The following is a 25,525-nucleotide window of genomic DNA, read 5'->3' on the forward strand; positions in this document are numbered from 1 at the left end:
CCAAAGAGCTTCAGTATGCAAGAGCGCTGAGTCTGGAGGTTCACCCACACAGCCATCAGGGCATTTAAAAGAACAAATCCACATTAAACCACAGCCTGTGAAAGAGATCCTCTGTTATCAGATTCAACCCCTGCAAGACATTCACTATATGCATGTATATTTAAAGCATTTCACAACATTGTCCCTTTAAACATCATCCAAAGATGAGAGGATATGCAGCAAATATTGTGCAACATTACCTCTCACCCCATAGGCTCAGACCTGTCACGTGACTGACACACTTCCATATAAGCAGTCTTGACCAGAGAAAAGTCAAAATTCCTCTACATATCTGGTGGTGATTGTTACCCAGAGTTTCAATGGAGATCCCAGTGGTGGATTTCGGTGCTGGCAGCCTGAATAAGAAACATGTGACTGACGATGAGCTGCAGAAGCTGGGAGAAGAGCTGAAGACAGCCTTTTCTGAAATTGGCTTTGTTTTTCTGAAGAACTTTGGGATCAGTGAGGAGGAGGTGAGGAGACATGCACAGAGGGAAGTCATTATGTCCACTTCAGGTTGCTGGAAGTGAAATATTTCTCTTGTTTGTTCAGGTGCAGCGTGTCATGGACATAAACAAGAAGTTTTTCCTGCAGCCAGAAGAACTGAAACAGCCCTTCTCCATTAAGACCTTCTCCCAGAACCCCAACCATGGCTGGGTGTGTCTGCAGGCTGAGAGGTAGAAACACTGTGGAAAGCAACTTTATCCCAATACTTCAGTGTTCTCCATCCTGCTCAAATATACTAAGATTATATCACAGAGGGCAATGGAGTTTTTTTCTTCTGAAAATTGAAGGAGTTTTGTTTTATGCAACAATATATTGTGAGCACACATGCATTTATGTGTAAATATTTCTCATTGATGACTGACATCTTTAAAGACATTACTATGTGTAGCAAATTGGGCGTAATATTTTAGATTAAAGCTGAGTTAGATATTTGATGTCTAACAATTTCAGATCTTAAAATATAATATTCTTCTCACTACATAATGCAGAGGATCGATCAAGCGCCTCGCTGGGCAGCCAATTCCATTGGTGTGTAAATGTGTGTATGAATCATTCAAACACACTTTCACATTCACCGTGGTTGTAACGAACAGTGTAAAGCACTGTGGAGACTGTAAAGCGTGTAAAAGCACTTCATGAGTGAAATCCGCTGACCTTTCATCAAGGTGAATGAACTGACGTTTCCCCTGTCATTTCAGGAATTGCCAGACAGATCAAATGTGTTGCAATAATCTAAAATAATCAAATAGGTCACTGATGAACATCTACAAAAGACAAACAGTTTTCATAATGAGTCAACAAGTTCTGCTGGTTTAGAAATTTCTGGTGAAATATTTGTATCTGCAACATTTTACTGCAGTATAATAAATAAAGAGTATTGATTATATCTTTAAAATTCTTGAGATCATTTTAAAGTTTCAGTATCTCTAAGTGTGTAATAACTGGCTTCATAACTGCAACTATGAATAAACTTTTTACTCATGTTTAAGTACTTTGTGTAATGCAGTATTTCTACCACACTTTTACTGAAGTTGGACTTCGGCGTTCGCTGTTCTTCTGAAGATGCTTTCTCTTTCATGCATTTTCCTTTTTACATCCCAAAAAACTTGAAAGACATGACTTCTTATGCTTCATTTGTTTTCCCAGGTTGAATCCACGTCGACCTGGAGATCTCAAGGAGGCGTTCAACGTTTCTTTACTTCGTCCCGACATAGTAATGAGATCAGGCCAAAGTTTGATAACACACACCTCAGTCAAAGACTTTTGGATTAGTGACTAAAGAAAACTCAGAGTCTTCCCTATGTAACTATGTAGGAATGTAGAGTGAGGGTTAAAGTCCCAATTACTCAAACTTTTTCCTGAGAAACCTCAGTTTCTGCTGCTTCCTATTGTAGGATTGTGAAACACTGTTTAATAATCTTAACCATGTTTATCACATAATAGGCTCACTGCTGGACTGTGCAGTTTGGAATCAGAGTTGATTTCATCTGTTTCTGTTCTAGACATGGCCGTCGTCAGGCGGGCTGCAGGACTTCCAGGAGGTCCAGTGTTCGTTCTTTCAGCGCTGTAAAGAGCTGAGTCTGCGGGTCTTGAGAGTGATAGCCATCGCTTTGGATTTCCACCCAGACGTGTTCCTGAACACACACCGTCTCATAGGAAGTATGATCACCACCAACCAGAGCTGGAAGGAGCTGAAAACTTTAGCTCAAGCACAGTTCCTTTCATCTCACGTTTCCTGAATTGAACTCAATTACGAGAACAATTCCAAATTAATCTAGTATTGTTTTATGATCACAATTCATTGCATTGTCAAAAGTGTTCATTTGGTTTGATTTACTTGTAAAGAATTATATTGTGCATATTTTCATGGTTCAAAAATGTAGATTCAAAGAAAGGGGTATACTCTGTTGAAAGCACAAACCTTTTGTGCCTTTACAACCTAAGCACTTAGAAATAACAGGATTAAATCAGAAGCAAACTGTGATCACGGTGCTGTGTCTCCTGCAGCTGAAGAGAACGGCACCACGCTGCGCTCCCTCTTCTATCCTCCAGTGAAGAGTGAAACAGTGAAGGAGGGTCAGCTGCGGTGCGGCGAGCATTCCGACTATGGCAGCATCACTCTGCTGTTCCAGAACTCCGAAGGTCTGCAGGTAAACAACTCAATATTTCAAAGCCTTTGGTTTATTTTTGCTTGAAACCTTTTGTCTTGTATGTTTTAGTGTATTAACAATGTAAACCGTTACTTGGCAAAACAATTCCCTTCACAGTAATGTTGTTTTTTTGAATGCAACTGGATGGTTTTTCACACCTTGACATGATACAGGTGTTATGGGTGATTTTGACCACAGCCCAAGTTTGCATTTAGCTGAAAGTAAAGTTGACGTAAGATATAGTTGACAGATTCCAGAAAATAGGAAAATATCTAAAGAAAAAGTCACATCGTTGCCAGTGTGTGCTCAGTTGAATTATTCAGACTCCATCAGGCTCAGTGATTGATGTGACCTTTGTCACCTTTCAGGTTTGTACTCGTTCGGGGGAGTTCATCTCTGCTCCTGTGATCCCCGGAACCGTCCTCATCAACATCGCCGACCTGATGCAGCGCTGGACCAGCGACAAGCTCGTCTCTGTGGTCAGCGATGAGGGTTTTTTTTTTATATTACACTACTAACACCTTTATATGTTCTGTTAATCATCTCATAGGAGCTGAGTGGGGAATGGGTGGTGATGGTGGGGCATGACTGTATTTTACACCAGAAGGTATCATTACAATCGACTTTATGTTGACATTGAAGTCATTTTTTAGAAATAATTGTTTGATTTTGTGAAAAAAAAAAAAAATACGTTTTTATCATGTATATTCTGTGTCAGAACAATAAAACAAAACATTTAAGTTTAAGTTTAAAGTGTATTATGGAACTGTTTCACCAGTACGGCCCATTTAAGCTGAAGGCTGGCTGTTTGTGGCTCCTGAACAGGAATGTGTTTTACAGCCCTGCTGCAGGTCATCAGTCCATCACAAGGCAAACTCAGCAAGACGACAGTCACAAGCACACTCACACCAGTTTAGAGTTGTCTATAAACCCACAACTCATGTGTTTAGACTACACACACACACACACACAGCATGCAGTTTGCCTAACCTTAAACTGAACTTTGAACTGAGAACAAGTTCAGTGTGAGAACAGTTTTAACTCTCCTCTGTGTTGCTGCACACAAATATTTCAACTACCAAGACATCAGAGGCTTGATGATGAGCTTGCTTTGCTCCCCAGGTTCACAGGGTTTTGTTGCCCTCTGTTGGAGACTCCAGCACTCGTCAGTCCCTGGCTTTCTTCGTTCACCCTGATGACGAGGCCGTGATCACTTGCTGCGACGGCTCAAACAAATACCCGCCCGTTACAGCAGGCGAATACCTCCTCCAGCGCCTCAAGGCTGGATATGGGAGCAGCTGAATATCCCACCACTGCTTACAGATGCTGAAGTTTTGTCTACGTAAAACCTGTGAAGCCCCTCATGAATTTAATCACACTACATGTCACTTGTTATTAGTTTGCGCGATTATGTTTTTAACGTCATTCAGTGAGTTGATGTCTGGAATTATAAAGACCGAATGGGAAACTTGCGAGACCAGTCACTTTATTCTCAACTTTCACAACTTTAACACTTTCATACACAGGATGTTGGCTGCACAGACTGAAGTGCATGAAAAGGAAATATTCTTAAAAAAAAATGTTAAAGCTAAACTAGCTTTCTTACCTGGGTTGATAGCTTATATTTAAATGTTTGAAGAGTCAGCTGCTGACATGGTGCTTGTTCTGGAAATAAAGTTTTTAATTCTTCTGAGGGAAAAAAAAAAATCTACTTCATTTAAGGTGATTAAAGAAAAAAAAGAAATCCATCATGAAAAACATCATCTTCTGTATACACAACCACACCACAACCATCTTTATGTGAAGAAAAATAATGTAAACTTATATTAACTTCATTTGTTACTTAGAAAATACCACTAATTTCTTTTGTGGATATAAACATCTTCATGATAGTAAAGTAATTCCACAACATAAAGTTCCTTTTCCAACATGAAGTAACTCTTTTCACCATAAAAATAAATACATTTTCCAAGTAACCTGTATTTTCCAGTGTCAGTAACAGTAAACTACAAAACATTCAGTTATCGGGCCAGTCGCCCTCCCCCACAAAAAACAAACACAAAAACTTCCCATGGAGGACAGAGTCCTTATTATGAAAGCAGATCAGAATGACAAAAACAAAAAGGGCTGATTGTCCGCTGAGAAAACTGGACGAGCTCCACAGTGCCAGCCCCGCTCATTCATTCAGCTGGTTCTGGCAGGAAGAGGAGGGACGCTGAATCACCACGTCTTCATCTGTACATTTGGTTTATGTGTTGCAGACTTCGAGGCATATGCTCGTCAAAGAGGTGTTTTGAAAATCCAGAAAACAGGGAAAAAAAAAATCTGACCCATTAAACTCTCTCTCTCACTCACACACACACACACACACACACACACACACACAGGAGAAGCGGCTAAGAGTGTCCAGGCACTGGAACGTCATGCTGCTGGGGAGCAGGCGGCGGTGGGTGAATGTTTCCTGGTACAGCCGGCGCTTGTTGACCTTCAGGAGCTGCTGGAACAGATTGAAGAGTGAATATTACGCAGACTGAACAATTTTTTTGGCTTGATCATTCTCTAAAAAGTTGAGTTTAAAATGTAGGAAAATGGGGACAGAGTCTGCAATTATAACTTAGAGGAATAAAAGAATGGTTGAGTGTCATGAGGAAGGCTTAGCAAAACTAAGGTGCATGTTAGTGCGTGTGTAAATAGGTACATAATATCGATAAATTAAAATTAATATCAGTAGTCCTTTTGGAGTATCTATTTTGTATCTGTTTTGACACGTATGAAATGACTTAGTATATAGTTTATATAAAATTACAAGAAAATTGCTTTTTTAGGTTTGGACATGTCCAACCTTGATTTTGTCGATTTAAGTTGAATTTCTCGATCATTAGGTCGACAATGTGAAACAGTGAAGAGAGTGGAACTGTTTCGATCAGAGTTTGGGGATCAATTTAAAGTTTTAAGCTAAAGTGTGGATTAATAATTCATCACGTAACGTTAGAAGAAAGTTGGTTTTGTGACTTGAGGAAAATTGTTATATAAATTTCGGTGAAGTTCCTATTTAGAATGATTAGCCCATGAATCTTACGTTGTACTAGATTTATGAGAAATATTTTCCATCTGTTAACATTTAAGAAAACTCAGAATGAAAGAGATGGTTGAAGTTTAAAGTAAATCAAATGAAATACATTTAATAAATCAAACATTTGGCCTCATTTGGCCACACTTGCCTTTACTCTCACCGTGTAAATCCTGGACTTTAGCCTTTTCCATTTCCTCCATCGCCTGAACATTAGAAGAAATAAAGTGAGATCAGTTGGCAACACAGGTGTGTTTCTTCAACAGACATCACCTACAAAAAACTACAGAATTTAAAGAATCCAGGAACATTTGGGTACATTAACCAAGCAGCTGCAGGAAATGAAGGAAGGACTGTAAGAAGTTATGATCTCAGTTCACCTGTTTTAGCCCCAACTTTTTAGCGTTGAGTTCTTCCTGCCTTCTCTCCAGCTCCTGCCTCTGTTTCTCCAGCTCCACTGACTTGGAGTTGATCTGATTGGCCTCGTTGGCCAGATGCTCCTCAAACTGTCTCAGCTCCTCCTCGGTGTACAGAGGCTTCTGTTCCAAAGTCTGTGGAGGCAGGAGACACACATGACTTGTTTTAAAGGAATGAAGACAGGATAGCAGCTCTACATTTTTCCCCACATGGTAAATAGTTTCAGATGAGACCATTTCAAACGGAAATGTTTTCTAATTGTTTAAATTATTCCTCATAATTCACCGACTGACCACAACGTTTGGAGAATGGCTCTCAGAATGATTAAAATGTTGAAATTAATTTTGAAATAAGATAAAATAACAGTGACTTTGCCCATATTGAGTTGAAATCAGTATAAACGTTTCCGGCTCTTACCTCCCATTCACTTTTTTCATGAAACTCCTCTTTCTGTGTGGCGGCCATGAATTCGCTCATCGACACAAGTCTGTCTTTGTTTGTGTCCACCTGAATATTGAGACAAAGAAAAACAGCTTTAAATTAAATCCAACCTCCAGATCGATTATTCTGATTGACAGTCATCATTTATTCCTCATACATTTCATCCTCTTTGACGGGTTGCTCACCTCGTTCATAACATGCTCTCTCATTCGCAGTCTCTCTTCCTCCATCTCCATCATATCATCCTCTTCATTTCCAGGGTTGTACACCTTCTCCAGCTCAAAAAACAAAAACAAAACAAAACTCTTACCTCAAAGGCATTTCAATTCATACACTTTAATATCTTTAAACGTGCCAGATCAGATTATAGAGCAGGTAAATTAACCAAGATACCTCTGATGTGAAGAGAGCTTCGAGCTCGTTCTCATCTAGAAATTCATCTCCGTTCGTGTCTGCAACAGGAGAAGGACTGGACTCAGATCGCTTCAGGAGAGTTTGGCACATACAATCATTGCAGTGCAAACAAACAGCTGCTCTTAAGGTGTGAACACTACAACAAAACAAAGGTTTGGAGACTCCCAAGTGAAACGCAGTGTGCAGCCTCGGCTTACCGTGCAGTTTGAAGAAGGTCTTAGGATTAAAGTCGGCTGGGTCCATACCGTCTTTCTCATGCCAGACTTCTTTCAGCTGGTCCTCACTGCCCTGTTAACACACATACACACACACACACACACACACACGCACGCACACGAGGAAGTTTCTTTATTTCTGCTATTTTATGAAGTTTTCAAATTTAATGTTACTCAACAATCAAGTGATTTGAGGACACAAGCCTCAGAAAACATTTGAAAACAGTGGAAGCAACACCAGTTAGTTTGCTATCGAGCTGCTGATGAACTCCACTGAAACAGGGAACTTACAGGGTGGTTGACTTTGGGATGGTCGGCATGCTTCTTCCTCATCTCCTCGTAGTGCTGCTCTTCTCTGATACGATCCGCCTCGCTCATGCTCTTCAGGCGCTCCCTCCTCTCGTGCTCCTTCCTCACCTCGTACTTTTTGAAGTTATCATGGTGGTCCTTGTCATAGTTCTCCAGGTCGTGTGTTGCCTGGAAGTCAAAAACGAGCAGTTGAGAAGGCTGGATTTCAGCTGAATTCATTTGCATCACATCATTTTGGGGAATGCTGTCCAAATGTTGGATTAAGTAAGGACCATGCAGAGCAAATGAAACATATCTTTACAAAGAGGAGACTGTTCAAGTGCTAGTACACCTATAACCTGTCTGACTAGTAAAACAACGCAAAGTTTGTATAACTCAGTGTTAGTGTGACCCAAATACTGCTGAAATGGAAAGCAGGCGCTTCCCTGGCATATATACTGTGCATTGTTTGAAAACGTAACAGCACCGTTATTTAATGGAACATTTCAAAAAGAAAGGGAATACTCACACATTGCTATTCTTGCCATTTTCCTTCAATTTTGACCCAAAATGAGCCAAAATACTGGCGTGACATTACATGCACTATTTTTGATTGTAATCTCAACAGAAGCATGCAAACCCACTAAGCCGACTTCCCCATCATCCTCACTTCAACAGAAAAGCGTTGCTCTTTCTTAACGTCAATCATTTTACCTCTGAGAGCCAGCCCTTCCTACAGCCGACATAAAGCCTCCATGCTCTAACATCTACATTTGAAAGAGAGCCAGATTAGTTATTAGATGTGTGTGTGAGTAGTAATGAGAACCATTCCAGATCAAAACCAATGGCATCTGATACTCTGAAGTTAAAGTATTCTCAACAGTGATTTTGGGAATTACTGTAATGCAGTCACAAATATGCACCACAGTGCACAGTAAACTGTTAACCTCACTGTTCCTAAAGACTGCGTGTGGCCGCCCGCCATGTGTTGGTTTACCGATTTGATGAGGCGGTCCAAGTCCTCCACCTCGAACGTGTCTGGGTTCCCGTGGTTGAGGTGCTGAAACTGTTTCAACAGGGCCTGGTGGTCCACCATGTGTCCTGCGAGGAGAAACACAACGACAGCCGTCACTCAACAGGAATGAACTCAGATCTTACGCTTTGCAGTTTGAAGAATGTGATAAACATGGCTTTGTGCTCAATGCCAACATTAGCAGTTCATATTCAGGATTTTCACTGAAATAGGTTTACAATATCTCAGTTTGTTCAGACAATGACCTCGGTTCATCATGACTGAAAAAAATTATTTTCTCCTTATCCTTAGTTTAACACCTCCTGTGATGACACTCAGAATCCAATGCTTGTAATTTAACTCCAGCCTCAATATTTTTTCCAGCTGCTCTGAGTATGTGAGAATGTGGAGTCATCTCATGTCAACTTGGGCATATAACTTCATTTAGAGAGCACTTCCTACAAATTGGGAAACTGCACGTGTCATTCTGTTTGCAAAAGAAAAGACTTAATCACCATTCCACAGCAGGTTCACAAAGGCGGTTTGTACTTTATCATTCATAACGCAAGTGCACAAAGCCAGAGGCAAGGTTCACCTTGTTAAAACAGACTTAGTTTTGAAGAGAGAAAAGTTGGTATAAATCACTGTCACTGGATTCTTATAAAGCTCTGATGGTCTTCCTGTAAGCATTAAAAAAAAACCCTGAAAACAGTAGTGTTAATATTTATATATTCTTGAATTCCATCTGGCACATGTAAGCAGAATGCATCACAGTTGTGTGTCTAGAAGAGCATTAATGTTTGAACATTTGAACTACAAAAACGATCAGCTGAAACATGGAGGCTCACCGTTGCCGTCTTTAATGTCGTGTTTAGCTTTGATGAGCATCCGCAGCCTGTTCATCTCATCCCTCTTCAGCTCATCCAACTTCGTCCGCAAATTGTGCTGGACAAAGTCCAGCTCTCCAGCAAGCTTGCCCCCCTGTGTGCAGACAGCAAACAGACCACAGTTCACATAAAACTCTACATATCGCTAAACTGATGACGATAATGGATGGTTTTGAAATGATCTACCTTAATATCATCCATATCGGCATTTTTAAGCTTTTCTTTAAAGTGTGGATCCTTCTCGAGGTACTCCACAACTTCCCTGAGGTAGCGGTCATAGTGCAGCCCAGTGTCCTGAAAAAAACAAACACTGAAGCTCATACTCCACTTGTTGTTGCCAGGTATTTGGGACAGCCATTATGAATGCAGTTGGGTCACTTAACTCTTACTAATGCACACTAGCAGATCATTTATCTACTTCGGTCTGTTTGTTTTTCCATCAGCCTTTTTCAGGCAAGCAAATGTGTGTCGGAGATACTGGAATTTCAAATAGTTCCAATGTTTAGACGAATATTCAAGGCATTTCATACATAATTATCCTTGAATATGTTTCTCAATGTTCCTGTGACTCACAGCACTCTGAGGAGGATCCAGTTGATCTTGTTTTGGCGTTTCTTTGGCCTTGTCCACGTTGATAGGCACTGACTGGATACACAGCCACAAACTGAGCAGGACGAGCCCACAGCGGGCCACAGCTCTTCTCTTCAACATCTGCCTGGACTCAACCTGTATGAAACAGTAAGGGGGAGAAATGCAAGAGTTAACTGTGTATATCATAAATGTCTGCTGTTGCATGAATAAACACACAGAAGTGTATCTTTAGCCAGGATAGTGGAGGCAGCCTTCACATTTTCAGAAGGTCTGCAAACTCCTGCTTCACCAGAAAATCAACAAGAGAATGAAGTTAAGTAAGTTAGTGTTAATCTAAAGAGCAACTCTAAAACAGGAACATGACAGTGCAACATGTGTTTGGGTGGATAAGTCCCCAAAAGCTCTTTGCACTTCAAAACTGTTCCTCTCTAAGAGCTTTATTTATATAAAACCACAAATAAATAGGACCCAGATTCAGGTTTTATGTAATTTATATTTAAAGAGTATCAAGTGGTGAGGAAAGCACCTGATTCATTATCCAACTGACACACAAAAAGCCACAGAACAAGCCTCGGGCGACAGAATGAATTGCAGCATAATGAGCGAAACAGCGCTTACCTGTAAAGTGGCGCTGACTCTCACTTATCCTTTTTAATCTTCAGCCAGCCTCCGCCGAGTCGCGTCCCTCACAGCGGCTTGTTTACAGCTGTCATCTGTCCGCCACCGGCACGAGCCTCCTGTTAACAACCTACAGGTAAAAAAGATTGTGTTTACCATGGCAACGCCCCGCCCACACCCTGCCGGATTGGACACGGGAAGTGCACCCTCGCGACGGAACCGTCGCGTTGAGAGCTGATTGGCCGCCGGCGCCTGTCAATCAAGATGAATCAGCCCGTGGCTTAAGGTGCGTTGAAGCAAAACCGTACGTGGCGTTCAGGGAACCTCCGACGAGGGCGGAGTTAGCGCGCGCTGTCGGGAAACAGTGCCATGTCAAGCTTGAAATTACCCAATTACATGTTTTTCAACACACGGAGGGAAAGCAAATTGTTCAGGCTGCGCCTGGCTCACCAGCTTTGTTATTACTTGGATGTAAAATACGCCTTTTTAATTATATTTCTCTTATTTTCATCACTGTTTATTTATCATATTTCATTATGTACTTTTTTAATCTCATCTTACTTATTTTGTATTAACTTTTTAATATAATTTATAGGCTACTTGGAAGTTTTTATTTATTTAATCCCAATGTTTCCCAAAGGGGGGTCCTTCACACCAGGAGTTTGATCCAAAGATCAAGACAATGAAAATATCTACACTGCAGCACTAGATTTTTTTAAGGCTGGAAATAGTGTGGCGTAAGAATACTCCACAAATTTGAGTAAACACTGAATTCAGGTTAAAAGGGGCAAATTATTGTCAAAATCTATCCATATAACACAGACATGTCTCCACAGTGAATGTAAATTAAATATATATTTGATGTAGTATATATATATATATATATATATATATATATATATATATATATATATATATATATATATATATATATATATATATATATATTAAAATATGATACATGAAGTTAAGTGTGCTAATTGTAATGTTGTAGTACTTTAACGTATTTAAACCTATATTGCGATGTACAACAAGAGCAACAACACACATTTTTGTTACTTATGATCTTCACCGTGCTACATCAGCTCCCACTTCTTTTCTCTGACCTCTGGCTGGGTACTGACAGAGCACATCAGCTGTTAGAGTGGAATGCTTTCCTCATTGAGTGCTCACCCGCTTAAAGCTTATGTTGATTTCATCATATTTCAAAATATCTCAAAGAATTCAGTGACTGGACTTCTGCATTAAAATATGAGCAGATTGTAATGAAGGCAATGTTTTTCCTCATAAGACGTGATCGAATGGCAAAACATGTTGATCAAAAGGATTGATGCAATAACAGGCTTGCAAATTGACTTAAAACAAACAAACAAATTGCATAAGCCTGTTGGTTTTCGAGAAGTGTGCTGATAACAAACTGAATTGTGCTTCATTTGTTTGGGGGGTTGGTTTTTGGATTTGAATGGTGAACTTTGATCATAGACCATCCCATTGCATTTTCCCACTGAAAAAAAAAACATGTCTGTTTTCATGTGTTCTGTTGCTGTGGAGTCCGCAAAGATGCAACGATACACAATCAAATTCACATCTACAGGAAATGTATAGCCACAAGTTAATCTAAATTGCAGATTTTGGGGTTATGGGTGAAAAAATATCCCCAAAATGCAAAATCACTACAGAAAGACCCCCAAGACCTGCCTGGAATCAAACTGAGAACTTTCTTAGTGTTCCCCTCAACACCAATGGACAGTCTTTTTCCTTACTTGTTTTTGTAATGAGAGGCGATATTCCTTCACTGCTGTCCTTTTCTCTGTGCTGTATTCCTTCACAGACAGGTTTTACTTAAAAAAAAATGTATTTTATCATTATTAGAATGCATTCTTTATTATCATATATTTTCTCCTGTCTTGAAACAAAATCTTAAAGCTCTTATTTTGCACAACTTTCATTTACTTGTAAAATGGCCAACTTCTCTGGGGTACTTTATGTATGATGCCATGTTTTGCCAAGTATTTGTTGTCAATCAGCCTAAATAATTAAAGAATATTTAAATGTTTTTGAACAGTACACAGAATGTCCCCTGTACAGCTGTGTCAAAACACTTTTGTGGCATTACATTTAAAATGCATGCTAAATCTCAATAAAATTTGAAACAGACAGGTAAAATCAATTTGAGATCTCTGTCTAAACACATAAAAGATTTCCTTTAAGACATTTCAACTATGAATATGCCATAAATGATCAGCATGCTGTTGCAATATTTTTTTATTGCCATTTTAATGTATCTCAACTTAAAAATAGTTGGATGAATTGGTCTATTTAAAAGATCATTACTGATTTAATTAATCAACTTTTCATGTGCAATTGATTTAAAACTGTTGTCAGAAAATGCTCCTAAAATGTGAACTATATTGTGACTTTGAGGAAGTTGTACTCAAGTAAAAAGCTTTGTTGTTTAAAAGTGAAAGTACAAAATAGACTTTTTAAAAACTATTAAATGTTTCAGTTGTTTAAAAAAAGGCACATCCAATTAAATTGTTAATGGCTGGAATTCTACATAGTTCACATGTATTAAATAACTGCTGTAACTCTGCTGCATGCACAAGACTGCAGTGGAATCTGGCTTGGCCTCTGGTGTGACATATATCATCCAGAGTAAAAAAAAATAGAGAAAACACACAACAGATATAATCCAAAATAGAATTTAAAAAAAAAGAGAAATCAGGAAATAAAAACAGAGCAACAGGATTTTAAAATAAATGTTCAAACAAAACAAACGTTCAAAAACAGAAATGTGAAATATTTAATACAATGTACAGCCTATATCCTGAAATGGCCAATACAATGCAATGCAAAGCAAGGCAAAGTTTATTAGTATATCACCATTCACACATTGCAAATTAAAAGTGCAATTATAATACAAAAAAACAATTAAAACAGGAGAATAAATAGCAAAAAATTTGACATGAAGCTTATAAAAATGCCCACTGAATGGGCAATATATATTAAAATATACTCTGAAATGTGCATTATCTTAAACAACCCATTCTACCAGCTGAGCCACGAATGAAAATCACATGCTGATATTAAGTTGAATGTTGAATGTGAAAATGTAAAACATGACTTGATTTCAAGTTCTTTTTATTTATGTTTGGGGTTTGTTATGCCCCATCTGCACCTGCAGCTTCAGGCCTCAGGGCGTCGCTGTTGAGCCGACAGAAAACAGACCGGAGCAGAAAGCTTCTCCAACCAAAACTCCGCCGACCACCTCAACAGGAACTGACGTCTGCTCCCTGCAAGTGGATGGAAAAATGCAGCTGCAGGAAAAATGGCTTCAAACGCCGCACGGCTGAAAGGTGAGGAATAACCATTTCCAGTCTTCTGCGAGTAAAAGTTTTGGCCTTGGGTCGACTCGGGTCGGGGGTCGCTGCTCCGTCGGTAGCGACCGTAGCCCGTTCGTAAAAGCTGCCGTTATTGTTCCTCCGCTGCGGCTTTAGTTGGCAGGACCACAGCGCTACTTCCCTGAGTACTTTTAAATTATTAAACCTCTGTCCTCAAAGTACGCAGCAGCCGCGAGAGTTGCTGTCTCTGAGCTGAAAGTCCTTGTGTTTCCGTCAATGTGCTTTTTCAAGCCCGTGTGCACATTTAGCAGCTTTAGCGGCTAACTTAGCATCCAACAAAGTGGAAAGTTATCAAGGCTCCCCAAAAACTCCCCTCGAAAAGTAGCAGGACGGGACATTTGAGCGGGTTAGCCGGGTTGGATTATAAGATTCTGTTGTTGTTATATTTTGTAAGTAGTTGCTGTGTTATTAACTATAAGCTGTCTCGAATTTTAAGTGTAAGAAACGGTAAACGTTAATCGACGGTACGCATCAGGTGAGCATCAGCCGAAAGGTCGACTAGCTAGCCGGACTGGTCCACATGACATTTAAAGCCTTTAAACTTAATTACTGTGCACTTTGAATATGTGTTGCAACACACTTGTGTGTTACCTTTTCATTTTGGGGATATCATCTGCAATTTTTACATAATCAAGCCTAGATCTGATCTGCAGAGCGACGTTAGCCAGCAGCATTTGTTATGGGATGAGACAGCTCTGTCCTGGATTCACTGAAAGTAGAACTTAAACAGCATAGATGTTAGTCAGTGTGAATAAATGCAGCGAACACTCTTTAAGAAGGCAGATAAATGGAGAAAGCGCTCATTTGAGGCTCAGTACAACACAAAGAGAAGAGAATGAAGTAGTGAGGCAGTGATAGTGTGTCTTTGTGCTTTCATCGCCTTTTAAACACTCTTGCATGTTGAAGTTTTCTTAAATTTGCCAAAATTCTTAAATGCAGATATAATTAAGTGGCAGATTAGATTGCAATTATCCAAAAGTCATATTTTCTTGGTGTATTTGCATGATCAAGTCAGGTTTGCACTGGGTGAGCTCAAAAACAACAACATTTCATTGTATGTATGTAATTTTTTGTGAGCGGTTGAGTATAACAGCAAAATAAGGGCTGGTTACTTATTTTCCACCTTTAAAGATGTAATGTTGTACTTTGAACAGCCACAGAGTGTGTTGCTGACTCTTGCACTCTTTTTTGTATATTTATTGGAAGTTAAACTCTCTTTCTTGCTCTCTTCTTAAGATGTAAACTCACAGGCAGCTACTCTATGATGTGTAGCATTTGTATATTTAAACATTTGAAATATATCAAAGCGATTTATCACATCAGTGTTCTCTCAGGTGGAAAATGGTTAGTCTATTCTGCTGCTTGTTTTTACAGGGGTTAAGACAGCATATTATTGCGACTTGCATCATGGACTTGTCTAGTTTTATGCATGATGCCTTTCTTCCAGCAATTAGGATTTTAAAACTAGTTCCCTCTCAAACTCAAGGTTAACACTAAATCCGATGCACTGGCGGGAGGAAACAAGACAATATGACGCATAATGCATCTATGCTCTTCTCTCTGGCAAAAAAACCCCACAAATGACTTCAACACACACAGTAATCTGTGTGTTTGTCCCATGGTGGGGAAAGAGACTCCGAGGATCTCATGGTCCCACGGGTATTGGAGAAAAGAGCATTGTAGAGTTCAGAAAAAAAGCCAAACAAATCACACAAGGTGCATCTTCAAAGTCCCAAACAATCCCCTCCGTTGTTCTGTGAATGTTGTGTTTTAGAAGGGAGAATGCTAAGATACCACCTGTGAGGCAGAGCGTGGTTATCTTCATACGTGGTGGATCTCCAGGATCTTTCATGGTGTTTGTGGTGCTTCCTCACAGGTGGCCCAGGTGATAGTGGGCTGTCTCTCTAGGTTGCAGATTTGATTCACTTGTGTGTGCAACTGGTTGAATGTCATTAACGGTCAAAAGCGTAGTCGGGTGCTCAAAGAGTGAAAAAAGTTTGATATAAATAAAATCTTTTCACCATCTCAAGAGGTGAGGTTATGAAGCTTTCACTGCAGCACGAGATACTGTCACCTTTACTGGCACCTGTGGTTCGTTGGCCAAGCTTTCAAGTGAAAGCTTAAAACTTTTGTTGTGTTTTTGGTTTTTGTTCACGTGACAGCAGTGCTTGGAGCCACTGAAAATGCAGCATTTTGAAAACACTCTGACTCCAACTTGAATCTGTTACAGAGTGAGGCTTCACTCATGCCTGTAAAACAGGACCCGCCCCGTTAATTCAGTTTATCATGCCACAAATGGATCAGGTCTCATGTGACCAAGCTGCTTGGATGCTGAATGCAGAAAAAAGCCAGCCAACCTGGAGCTACTGAAAATGCACGGCCGTGCGTGTTCTCATATTATGTGGGTCTGTGTCTGTCTGTTGGAATAACATGTGGTTGAGGTCTTTACCTGGCTCCTAAATATACACGTCACATGATGCGAGTAGAGAAAACGGAGTGAGATAGTTAGATTTTATTTGCCCCGCACCTTCTGAACGGGAGTGGAGTAAATTAGGCTGAGCAGTAAAAACACATGTAACATGCAGTTCTTATTTTTAAGCCATTGAAACAGTGTCACTCTGTAGCATGCACAGAAATTATATCCCGAATGGACCAATTGCAGACTGAAACAACTGCATTTCCCTAATTTGACTTGGGACTGTTGCCTTGATGGAGACATTTAATGTAAAAATGATATTACAAGAGCAAATATATAAAAGGCATAAAACTGTGTTAGCAATCATCAGAAAATGCTAAGCTGCTCTAACATAGTTTAGCCACACAGCAGTACTTCTTTATACTGTTTCATTAATCAGATATAGCATTTATAGAGCAAGATATGAAGTGATTGTGTTGAGTGCAAACTATTGTAATCCTTTTCTGGAAGATGAGTTCATTAACGGAAAATAACGAAACACATTTCCTCGAAACACTTTCATATGATCAAATTTAGCCCCCATTGTGGAAAGAAATTTAGCTTGTGCTGCTCTAAATTAATGTTTTCATCATTTGACCCACTGCACTCCCAAACCTTGAGAGATTTGAAGAGTTTAGTCTCATCCATGCCACACAGAATTAATGTTCATATTGAAGTAGTTGGTAGTCAAAGTTCGAGCTTCTTGTGAGGTTGATTTAATCCTTATTGAAATAAAAGCATTCATAATAAATAAGTCTAGTTTGTTGACATTGATCCAAGTCGTGCTTGTGACCCATCAAACTTTATCTTGCGCAGTTTGTCTTTCAGTGTTCTTTTAGAAATGAACATCAACAAGATGATGCCTAAATTTGAAGAATGTTTGCATCAGATTGAATGATTTGATTCATTTGACTTTGGTCCTTGTCTCTATATTCTGAAAAGGTTTTTAAACTGTTACTTTTAGCTTAGGGTGAATGAAATTCTATGTGAAACCATCACGTGGTGATGGTTGATTTGTCAAAGAAATCATCTGGGAATTTTTCCATCCTGCTGAAGCCTCATTTACGATGTATCTTTAAAAGTCTAAACTTAAACAGGAACTTTCATCCGAGGTATGTGGCAAGAGTAGCTCTTCTCCGGCGATTACTTTCAGCCATACTATCTTCAAATGTTGAATTAAAATCTTACAGACCTAGGCCTCTGCCATCTTTTGGCAGAGAGAAGGGGAACAGAGCGTGCAGTGTTTTTCTTGGCTTCTGTTAGTTTTTCTCCACAAATGAGCATTTCTTTTAATGTACCCAGTTGCCATATAAGGTCATTTCAGTTTATGCCTGTCTTGGTACGTGGTCTTCTCTATGTACCCTGGGTTTTGGTTATTTTTGGTATGTCTGTAGTGCTGCTAAATGTCCTCAGCATTCATTGTTTTTATTTTTCCTTTTGCTAAGTGGAACTACAGAGGATGGAGCTGCACAATCTGCAGTGTCTTACACTGTAAAAAAACCCTACAAAGTTAGAAAAGTGCACCTTTATGCCTTGGTAACTATGTGTGCCTGCAGAACATGCCGCATCAGTGTCGAGTGTTCATAGTGTTAATTTTGATATTTACTTCATAGGTGCTCAATAGGTTTTATTCATGCCTTCTCATAAACTGAGACTTTACTTGGTACGCTGCGGTCGGTCTGAACAGGCCTTTTTTTATGGGGTGCAAATTACTAATGTTCAGATTTTTTTAAACTTATCAGAGAATTGATTCATCATGGCATAGCACACACATTAAGATTCTGAACTTTGTTGTGCATTTACTTTCTCCCATTCTGCCCTCTGGAAAGGTTGGCACCGTCCTTTCCCTGTGAAATGCTTAATGAATGCAGCCTCACTGTCGCTGCTTGCTTGTGTTCACACAGCTGATAAGACAATCTTGGGCCCTGGTGCTAACATAATGCTAACAGAGAGTGAGAGGAGGCCAGAGGAAAGGAGAGAGAGAGACAGAGAGGGCGAGAGACCCATTGGGCTGCTTAGCATGCCAAATTCCTCAGCTGCACAATAGTGTTAGGCTATAGCCTGAGCCCCAGCACAGCCAGCTTCTCCACCACAATGGGAGGGGAGGCTCAGGAGAGGCCGGCGACGCCTGGGGAGAGAAGGAACTCACTCAACCCTGGGGCTGTGACCGTTCGATGAATGGTGGCTTTCAGCGGGCGCTGTGTCATTTTAGGATCACAAAAAAGTCTTTGCAGCAATGTTTTCCTCATGGTTTAGACAAGGGATGCTCTTGGCTCCTTCCTGTTGTGGAAAACTTAAGGATTTAAGTTTGTTCATGACAAAGAAGTAAGATGAACTCATGCTTGTTTTAAAATTGACCGGTATTGTTGCGTTTTTGTTGGAATTTTCTTTAAATGTTAATAGCAGTGCAATTGCGTGGCGATGAATGAAGCGATCAGATCAGAAGATGAAACTGTTGATGTACTTTGTAGTCACAGATGAAGGGTGTCGAGTCACACTTCATTCCTGTGAGTCACTTCGTGCAAGTTGTTTCATGTGGTGACAGCTTGTCAGCAGGGGGATTCGAACCTGCAAACGTCCAGTCACAAGTCTGCTTCTCTAACAATGTAGGCTTCAAACGGCCCAATGTAAATGTAGTCCATGCCAATACTGTGACCTCATTGATGCCCTTGACCCCGAAGCAGGCACAAGTAATTATTGGCTCTGTGTATGTGACAAATGATCGATAACCAATCAGAACATGCTCACAGCAACAAAGCCACGAGGAAGAAGATTTGGTATCATACAAACTCTTACAGTGTAAGCTGTGACTCAGCACAGTATGTATAGTTCCTTGAGTTGATGAATGATAAATTGAACTCTTATTTCCCTTTCCCTGCCATTTATCTAAAATCTCCTTTCTCTCTCTTTTTTTTTAGGTGTTTAAAGCCTTTATGTACCACCTTTTGACCACTTTAACTTAAAAGCCGTCACACTCATGGCACCATCTACTTGACAGAATGGCCCAGATATCTAGTGGTAATGGGTTCAAGCTGGATGTCCCCCAGCCAAAGGGGATTGTGGGTAAAGAGGAAGCCCTACGCATGGAAGAAGAAGCTTTAGCAAAACTGCGAAGAGAGAAGAGGCACACTCTTTCAACTTCACCATCCTCTTCTTCCTCTGGAGCAGCCTCCTCTGTCACCAAACCAAATCCTTCCAAATCTGCCACTACTGCCCCTCAGCCTTTTCCGTCTACTAGTAGACTAGACAAAGACCTCATTGTCTTCCCAGAGGCAAAGAAACCGGCAGAGCAGGACAAGTTCAAGGAAATTGATGTGGACAAGCTGACCAATGAGGAACTTGAAAAGCTCCTCCTTGATGAGAACTTTGGGGCTAATAGTAAAGTGTGTCGCCCGTCGTCACTGGTGGGGTTCAACCTCAGTGCTTCCTACCCTGGAGGCCATGCCTGCAGCTCGTCTCCTTTCCAGAGCAGCCAGTGGACACCTGTTCTCCCTACCCCCTCTAGTTCAGGGGTGTCCACTCCTACCCATCAGCCCGCCCCCATGTTCCCTTCTGCCCCGTTCCCCAAGCCAGGCACATTTCAAAATGGATTCACTCCAACCATTTCGCCCTTCATGACCCTTCCGGCACAGCAGCCGTCCTTCATGGCTTTCTCTCCCATCCAGCCTGCTGCAACTGCTGCGATGGTCTATCAGCAGCCAGCCGTGGACCCCGAGATGGCTAAACTGTTTGACAAGATCGCCAGCACCTCGGAATACTTGAAGAATGGAAAATCGGCCACCGCTGACGTGGATTCCGCTCAGGCCGGCACGGCTTCTCTGGCACCCAACCCGCCACCGCAACAGCCAGCGGTGGTGGAGTCTTCGCACATCGGCCGCTTTGACTGGCTGGATCTGGACCCACTCACAAAGCGTAAAGCTGAAAATGAGGAAGCATCTCAGGCATCAGGGCCAGACTCACAAACGGAATCGGGAGTTTCTGCGGGTGATCCGTGGGATGCAGTACTGGAGACTGAAGGGAACAGCAGCAGCAGCAACAACAGCCCCTCGCTGGAGGGGAAGGTTTCACTGTCGGTTCGGCCACAGCCCAGGAGAGGATCAACCGGAACGACGGTCACTCGGAGCCACTCGCTCAACATCCCAGGAACCTCCTCCCCGTACAAACCAAACAATCAGGTGGGTAAGATGTTAACAATTGAAAATGTTTTCAGATGGCTGCAATATAAACCATGTTTCTTTGCTGGAATTGTGAACAAAAACAGCCAAAACTCAGCTTTATTCTCTTTCCCTCTGGTACAAGGCTGGGCATTTTTTCATACAAGTTCACCTGTAACCTTCACATGCATTACATCATAAAGTAGCTTTTCCAGTAACAGTATTCAGTGCAGATATTAGCTCAAGTATCTGTGATTCATGTAAATGCAAATTCATCAAATCAAGTTAAATGTTACATCTGCAAAATAAGTGTTGCAAGTAGGTAGTCACTTATTGCATCGACTGTGCAAGGGCTGCAACAAAGCACTACTTTGCTCTTCAATGAATCATCAATTAGTGAAACAGTCAGCTACTTGGATTATGGGTCACGAATTATGAAATGGTTATTCTTCAGCTATTTGTGAATTCAGTGTAAATATACAGTTTCATTTACTTGCTAAATCAATAAAGATGAGAATTACAATATTTTATCCTTAAAGACTTCAATTGTCGAAAATGGACAAAACATCAGATTTTCTGATGATTCAAACTGTAAAGTAATGAAACCCCTCTGGAGATTGGCATAATTTTCAGTATTGATACAAAATTCAAGCAAAATGTCCATTTTATTCAAATAAGCAACAGGGTGGATGGAGGTTTGTAATAGCAGCCTTTGTGATCAGCAGAACGCCATGTCTTACATCAGCCCTACTTGGTGGTGCTAGATTTATCATATTTGCTGCATTTTAAACAAACATTTTTGTAAACGCAATTTTAGAATACAGGAACATTTTTTTTGTGCCCACACAGGAGGGATTTGTGCAACATTGGGCTTCCATTTGAGAGCCAAGTATCTCATGACTACTTGCTTCAGTTCTAGAAGGATTTTTATGATCATTGAGTTTCCTTTATTGAAACGATGTGATTCACCACAGTATTATAAAGCACATCAGTGACCCTGAGGCTGTTGACTTGGCCTTTTTTTTTTAGACCTTTGTCTGATTGACAAACCAACCTTATCAATTGAGGCCACGCCTCACGACTGGAATGACTTGAAGGATATGCTGATAACGTCTTCATGCCAAATACCACGGCAAACCTTGAGAGGTTTAGTGGAGTCCATGCCATGGCAGATCAAGTCTGCCACAGGAAATGGACCTCCGTAATACCAGGAAGGTGATAGTGTCATGGGTGATTAATCTGTCTTGCTCAATTATGTTGTTAGCACAAGCAAGTCATCTATTCCCTGTAATCAAGTGTTGCACTGTGGAGAATTAATCACTGTTTCACGCTGCCATTTATACTCGATCGTATTTTGTGTTTGGTTTTTGCTGAACAAGACAGGGGTGATCTAATTTCTAGAAATAAATATTTAAATTGTTCATTTGGGGCAGCGCCATGGGCAAGTGGCATGAGATATTATTGCCTATAAATATGTATTTCTCAACTGAAGAACCATCTGTCAATTTGCCTTGTTGCACCAAATCACAGCAGTGAAGCAAATAAAGTGTTAATATATCAAATATAATATCAAATGTTGACGTGTAAAACAAATGTTAAACAAACATGCAAAAACAATGTGTTTTCATTTAAAACTTTGCCGCGTGAACGGTGCCTTAGAGCTGGAACACATGAACTCCTATCTGAAATCTGCATTTCATGGCCACTAGTGGTTAAAGCTCCTGTGTTTGACGGCAGGTGTTGACATTGTTTCAGTGTGCGTGGAGTTTTCAAGACACTTCCTGTTCATTGTGTTTCACTGTGTCATTACGACTCTGCAGCTTTTTTCTCACAAGAGTAATAATTATTCTCTTAGTGCTGCAGCATCACCTGGTTTCCGCCAGTCCTCATGGTTGTACAAAGCAAAGTCATTTAAACATAGTTTGGGAACAGTCAGCTCAAAAAGACCAGTCCTCAGAGATCTGTTTCAGATATTTGTTGAAGGAAGTGTGTCAGTTCTTGTTAGGGCTCTGCCCACTTGTCAAATGCAGCTTGTCCAGTCTGAGTATCCAGCTGTGTCTTTCAGAGTTTAGGAATGTCGTTCCTTGGAAATAATGAAACAGGGCTTGTTTACTCTTGCCCATATGTTATGTCTGTGTTTGGTGATGAGACTCCTGTATTGTGAAACTCGAGCCACTGTAGGTCGGTGCGCTTCAGTTATATCGGCTCCACACTCTCACTTCTTAATTTGCATCTGCCGTGTCTGCAGTCTTTGTATGCGTAAGATTACTGCGGCGTGCGTTTTTGCATGCTCTCTTTGTTCTGTGTGTTTGCCTGGCAGTCGGCGCCCATGTTCTGATAAACAGGAACAAGTCCGTACAGGTCTCACGTGCCCCACAGTAGTAACACGACGCCCTCACAAATAACCCTTTTGAGTTTCTATGCCAACTCAACTCTCATGCAGGTAGAAGACGACTCCTGGAGGACTGTGTCTGAGTGAAGTCTAAATACCTGTGGCGTGTCGCAGTTTGAACTATGATCAGATGTTGTATGCAGTTAAGACTTCATGTATCTTGCCAATAAGGATCTTAGAGTGAAGAACATGATCACACCTACAGCCTCTGCGGAGTTGTTGCTTTAACATGCATTCATCCATTCAGTGTTGAAACTGTGTAGAACTAGAGGACGGTGGCATAGATGCCAATATTGAGTCTGATATTGTGCTCTGGTAGTCGTACTGAAAGTGTCTTGATACCAGTTGAAGGCAGCTTGACACCTACGGACGTCATCTCCCAGCAGAGCAGCTAATCAGTGATCAGCTGACTTTGCAAGTCTGTTTTTGATCAAAGTTCTGTCAAGCTGCAAGGAGAATGAGCCAGAAAGGAAATCTCCAATAAATCCCGTCAGTTTTTCATAATATCTCATGCTGAAGGATCATATTATCGGTAACCTCGTTTATTAAACATCCCTTTATAGCTGATGGCAACTGGCCAAGATCCAGAGGGACATAAACGCAGTTTGAGTTTGGCAGTGTGGTTATGTCTCGTTTGAAGCATGTGGTCTGTAAAAAAAAAAAAAAAAAAAAGTGGTATGTGCAAGTTATGATCACAAGAGCTGGATGTTATCCCAGTTAACATTGTGTCAAAAGATTAAGGCAGTTAGCCTAATTGGCATTGGATTTCACACTCACACACAGTAAGGAAAAAAAAAACAAAAAACACTCACAGGAGAGACTTGCTGACTCGGCAAAAATGACGGTGAACTTTACTGGTCTTACCAAATAGACCTTTATAAGTTGCTGTAAGGAAACTGTGCATGGGTCGTACCAGCTGCAGCCGGTATGTAGGCCAGCCGGTACAGAGAAATGTTAGGGTTAATTTACCGTACAGGTTCAGACATCAGACCGCTCCTGCTCTAAAAGGTTTGTGAAACCTTCTGCAGCACAACAGCATACACTGAAATGCTGGTTGGAGTTGTGGTTGCAGGTTGACTGAGTGCAAGTTGATATGTTTGTGCAAACCACATGAACAGCGTTGGTGCTTTTACAAAACGGATTCTCTGTAGATCATTTTTATTGGGGTTTGGTTTTCTTTTTTGTCTCACATGATGCTAAAAATCTCCAGGCATTTCCTGAAGCAGAAGTTGTTTTTCCCCCCACCATCACAAGAGTTTTCTTTTTCTTTTTTTAATTCTAGTTTAACCATTATGACTCTTCTGGTGGTTACAAGACTGCCTATAGTTCCCATGACTTGTTATTTTTGGCTGTACTGTGCCATAAGACGTGGCCGTGTGGGCAGCGGGGTGCTAAATGGAACAAATGAGCGTGAACTTGGAGACTTGGAGTCACAATTACATTATCCGCTGTAGGGTCTGCCCCGCTTTCTCTACTGCTTACAGTCTTTATTTTCCTGTTCTATGTATTTTGCCCCCTTTGCTTTTATTTTAGCTGTTCATATCACCTCGTGCTGTTCTTGTCTTCACCTTCTCTCATTGGGTTGTGCATGACCTTTTTCATTTGACCCTTCTTTTCTCACTTTGTTCTCAGTCTCTTGTCTGGCTGACAGCCTCCATGCCTGGATACTAATCCTTTGCTGCGGTCTTGGAAGTGAATGCAGAAGTTTGCCAACAATCAGCACTCAAACAAATATCTGAATCTCCATTACAACTGTCACACTCATGAACCATTCCTGATGTTTACAAAACAGCACTGCAATTTTTTTTCCCACTCTGAGGTACTGATGATTCATGTTACTTACCCTCACATACATACTGTCAAAGAGTGTGCGTTCCACCTAATCAGACGTTTTCATGAATTTAACCAACCCACAAACGGTATGTCAATCTGAAGAGTTACAGTTATGGCACAAACAAGTTCTACTTTTCAGTAATATAGTAACGATGGTGACCAACCTTTTGCAGATTTTTAAAAAATATTTTATTTCGTAGATCAGGACTAAAACACTCCAAAGAACATAATTTGCCCTTAGCAGATTGTTTGAGCATGTGCATGCTTGTTTCTGTGTCTGATCCTCCTTAAGAATGACCTGCACGCTGATTTTTATCTCGACATGTGCTCTGATGTAAGATAACTGAGTGAGTGTGTGTGTTTGAGAGAGAAAATGTTGTGCCTTCATGCTCAGTGTTTCTTTTCACGCTGTCAAATCTTCCCCCTAAAGACTTGAAAACCTGCAGAATCTCTTTCAGATGTCTAACACCTCCACACCAGCCCACTCTAGGCTCTGTGCCTTTTTCCTTTCATTGTCATTTAATTACACCTTGTGCTCAATTATGAAATGCTGCAGCCCACACAGCACTCGATAAACTCTCTCCTGGCAGTGAAGAGCTGGCTGAGAAGATGCTCTGGTACAGCGATGTGGCCCAGGTTCC

The 25,525-nt window shown here is 40.7% G+C and overlaps 3 protein-coding genes across 6 annotated transcripts in view; 2 read left to right on the top strand and 1 right to left on the bottom strand.

Moving 5' to 3' along the window:
• The first annotated feature begins 359 nt into the window (after positions 1-359).
• LOC115391442 (UPF0676 protein C1494.01-like) lies at positions 360-4,297 on the top strand. Its single transcript, XM_030095706.1, has 7 exons — positions 360-512; positions 592-716; positions 1,693-1,759; positions 2,049-2,205; positions 2,554-2,696; positions 3,065-3,175; positions 3,819-4,297. The coding sequence occupies exons 1-7, from the start codon at positions 360-362 to the stop codon at positions 3,996-3,998; spliced, it is 936 nt and encodes a 311-aa protein (XP_029951566.1). The 3' UTR covers positions 3,999-4,297.
• Positions 4,203-10,779, bottom strand: LOC115391438 (nucleobindin-2-like). 3 transcript variants are annotated; one of them, XM_030095700.1, is made up of 13 exons: positions 10,650-10,779; positions 10,014-10,166; positions 9,627-9,734; positions 9,402-9,534; positions 8,539-8,642; positions 7,545-7,730; positions 7,236-7,326; positions 7,018-7,076; positions 6,810-6,902; positions 6,601-6,690; positions 6,147-6,317; positions 5,918-5,972; positions 4,203-5,190 (listed from the first exon to the last, which is right to left on the bottom strand). In XM_030095700.1, the coding sequence occupies exons 2-13, from the start codon at positions 10,149-10,151 to the stop codon at positions 5,093-5,095; spliced, it is 1,326 nt and encodes a 441-aa protein (XP_029951560.1). In that variant the 5' UTR covers positions 10,152-10,166; positions 10,650-10,779; the 3' UTR covers positions 4,203-5,092. The 3 variants fall into 3 exon arrangements, with proteins under 3 accessions (XP_029951560.1, XP_029951562.1, XP_029951561.1); XM_030095702.1 differs by lacking the exon at positions 10,650-10,779 and having other exon boundaries at positions 5,930-5,972; positions 10,014-10,151; XM_030095701.1 differs by lacking the exon at positions 10,650-10,779 and having other exon boundaries at positions 4,203-5,193; positions 5,930-5,972; positions 10,014-10,151.
• Positions 10,780-13,925: 3,146 nt separating this feature from the next.
• pik3c2a (phosphatidylinositol-4-phosphate 3-kinase, catalytic subunit type 2 alpha) overlaps positions 13,926-25,525 on the top strand; it is a 43,428-nt gene continuing 31,828 nt past the window's right edge. For both annotated transcript variants that reach the window (XM_030096615.1, XM_030096616.1), the window contains exons 1-2: positions 13,926-14,005; positions 19,424-20,680. In XM_030096615.1, coding sequence (XP_029952475.1) covers positions 19,505-20,680 — 1,176 coding nt within the window. In that variant the 5' untranslated portion in view covers positions 13,926-14,005; positions 19,424-19,504. The remainder of the gene's footprint in view (positions 14,006-19,423; positions 20,681-25,525) is intronic.

The sequence above is a fragment of the Salarias fasciatus genome, chromosome 7 (assembly GCF_902148845.1).
Source record: "Salarias fasciatus chromosome 7, fSalaFa1.1, whole genome shotgun sequence".
Lineage (NCBI taxonomy): Eukaryota > Metazoa > Chordata > Actinopteri > Blenniiformes > Blenniidae > Salarias > Salarias fasciatus.